The following is a 2,795-nucleotide window of genomic DNA, read 5'->3' on the forward strand; positions in this document are numbered from 1 at the left end:
CCGCGTAACTACTTGTACACGCAGCTTGCCGCTTGCCGCGGCCCGCGGCTAGCAACGCCAACGCTGTCAGTGTCAGGGGCGTGGACTAGTCGGCACGCAGGCAGATGGCAGCCAGAGCCAGGCGGCTGTTGCAGGGCCGATCCGTCGTCCCGCGCCCTGACCAGCAGAGCAGGGCGCGCATGCGCATGCCTGCCCCCCACCCGCCCCGCGACCTTGTCGCGGGCCATGGAATCGCGACGTCCCAGTCGCAAGTGGCAACCACTCCATTAATAATAGTCATCCTCCGCCCTAGACGCTTCCTCCCCGGACCCCGGTTATAAAAACCCGTCGCCCGCCGTATCATCTCACATTTCGGAAGCTAGCTTAGAACGGGAAACCCGATGACAATAGCAGCCGCGGTGACCGCGCCCACGTCCGCGCCAGTGCACGTCGCGCCGCGCCACGCCACCCCCGCGGTCGTTCAGCCGCGCGCCGCGCCGCGCCGGGACCCGTCGCCGCTGAACCCCAACACGCCGGCGCAGGCGCTCCGGTCGGCCAGCCCCGGCGGCGGGTCTTCTGCACCTGCTGCGGCCACGGATGGCGGCGCCAGGGCTCACATCGCCAACCTTGACAAGGTGCTCGGGAAGCCGCCGCAGGTGCCGAGGCCCGCCGCGGCCGCGAGCAACAAGCAGGGGCAGGGGCAGGAGCAGGAGCAGGAGCAGGAGCCGCTCAACGTCAGGCACGGCCTGCTCAACGCGCTGAACCTGTCCTTCTTCGTGCCCATGCCCGGGATGCGGGCGCGGACGGCCGCCGACGAGCACATGTCGCCGCGGAGCCTCATGCACATGCAGCAGGTCCTCTCGGCCGACTCCCCGCGGGCCTCCCCGCGGTGCACCATCGCGCCTCGCTGGCGCAGGCTCCACGGGGAAGGCGGCTGGGAGGGCCTCCTCGACCCGCTGGACTCGGACCTCCGGCGCGAGCTGCTCCGGTACGGCGACTTCGTGCAGGCCGCGTACCAGGCGTTCCACTCGCTGCCCACCGCGTCGGCGAGGCACCGCGGGCTCATGCTCCCCGACCGCTCCTACCGCCCCACGCGCAGCCTCTTCGCCACCTCCGCGCTGTCCATGCCGCCGTGGGCCAAGCGCCCCAACACGCCCGAGTGGCTCACGCAGCAGTCCAACTGGGTCGGCTACGTCGCCGTCTGCGAGTCGGAGCGGGAGGTCGCCCGCATGGGCCGCCGCGACATCTCCATCGTGCTGCGCGGCACCGCCACCTGCCTCGAGTGGGCGGAGAACCTCCGCGCCTCGCTGGTGCCCCTCGACGGCGACAGCAGCGACGGCGCCGACACGGCCGGAGCGGAGGAGCCCAAGGTGGCGCGGGGCTTCCTCAGCCTGTACAAGACGGCCGGGGAGAAGGTCAAGAGCCTGTCGGAGGAGGTGATGGACGAGGTGCGGCGCCTCATGGACAAGTACAAGGGCGAGGAGCTCAGCATCACGATCGTCGGACACAGCCTCGGCGCCGCCCTGGCGCTCCTCGTGGCCGACGAGGTCGCCACGTCCATCCCCGACGCGCCCCCCGTCGCCGTGGTCTCCTTCGGGGGCCCCAAGGTGGGCAACGCTGCGTTCGTCGATAGGCTCACCAGCAGCGGCAAGGTCAACGTCCTGCGCATCGTCAACGCCGGCGACGTCGTCACCAAGGTGCCCGGGGTGGCTCCGCTGCTGCCGCACAAGAAGGAGCAGTACCAGCACGTGGGCGCCGAGCTCCGGATCGACAGCAAGAACTCGCCGTGCCTCCGCCCGGACGCCGGGCCCGCGTGCCGCCACGACCTGGAGGCGTACCTGCACCTCATCGACGGGTTCACGGGGACGGGGCGCCCGTTTCGGCACGACGCGCGGCGCAGCGTCATCCGCCTCCTGCAGCTGCAGAGGGGCAACGTCAAGAAGGAGTACGTGAACCGTGCGCGCGATCTCGGCGTCGACCCCGCCGCGCCGGCGGACGTCGGCCGGAGCATGGCGTACGGCAACTGCGCCGTCGCCAGCCCCTCGTGAGGGATCAAATTATTACTACGTCTCCTTCGGTGGACCGTCTTGTCAATTTTGTAGGAGAAAGAAGAATTCTTTCGTTAGTTGCGGGTGCGAGCCGGGAAAGATGAAGATCCTCCCAGTTTCCGTTTCGTTTAGTTTCGTTTTGACATCGACGCATGTGTACAGGGGAAAAAAATCAAGCAAGCCCAAGTGCGCGCGCAGCACAATCAATCAATAAGTGAAAGCGTGACCTTGATGTGTTGTTTGCCGCTTGCCACTTGCTACTGTGAAATATCCAATGCTTCATTGTTTCTTTCCGAGCGAGACTGCCTTATTACTCATAGTAACTTGGAATTTTTCAACTCTTTGGATTGGACATATTCATCCTGTTCGCTTGTTGGTATCACTCGGGGCTTATTCAACCAACCAATAGTATTTTTTTCTCACAATAAACCAGCACCAGCCAGCTTAAATCAATCCAGAAACCAACCAACGAATATACCGATTGGCCCGTTCATTTCGCAAAAAAAAACAAACCAAAACACTATTCCGGCTAATTTGCTATGAGAGAAAAATATCATTCCAACTTAAAAAAAACAAGATAAAAAAGACGGATTATTATAAGAAAAGCGAACAGGGCAATTAAAAATTGACTGCAGGGTGGGGGTGGGTTAACCAGGATCGGGGCTTCTGTAGTTGGACTGATTCTTGCATGTCATGTTAAACTGGACGTAATGACAGTTACTATCAACGTCAAAGCATCAGCAGGACCGAAAATCCTCTGATGCCTAT

The 2,795-nt window shown here is 63.0% G+C and overlaps 1 protein-coding gene across 1 annotated transcript; it reads left to right on the forward strand.

Annotated features, from left to right (window-relative positions):
• Positions 1-342: 342 nt before the first annotated feature.
• On the forward strand, positions 343-2,316 carry LOC136463958 (phospholipase A1-Ibeta2, chloroplastic-like). Its single transcript, XM_066462924.1, has one exon. It carries the CDS (start codon positions 381-383, stop codon positions 2,025-2,027), a length of 1,647 nt encoding a protein of 548 aa, XP_066319021.1. The 5' UTR covers positions 343-380; the 3' UTR covers positions 2,028-2,316.
• Positions 2,317-2,795: the final 479 nt, after the last annotated feature.

This window comes from Miscanthus floridulus, chromosome 7, assembly GCF_019320115.1.
Source record: "Miscanthus floridulus cultivar M001 chromosome 7, ASM1932011v1, whole genome shotgun sequence".
Classification (NCBI taxonomy): domain Eukaryota; kingdom Viridiplantae; phylum Streptophyta; class Magnoliopsida; order Poales; family Poaceae; genus Miscanthus; species Miscanthus floridulus.

Bases quoted from the DNA above. Each gene is read 5' to 3' on its own strand.
- LOC136463958 (XM_066462924.1), top strand. From the start codon at position 381: ATGACAATAGCAGCCGCGGTGACCGCGCCCACGTCCGCGCCAGTGCAC.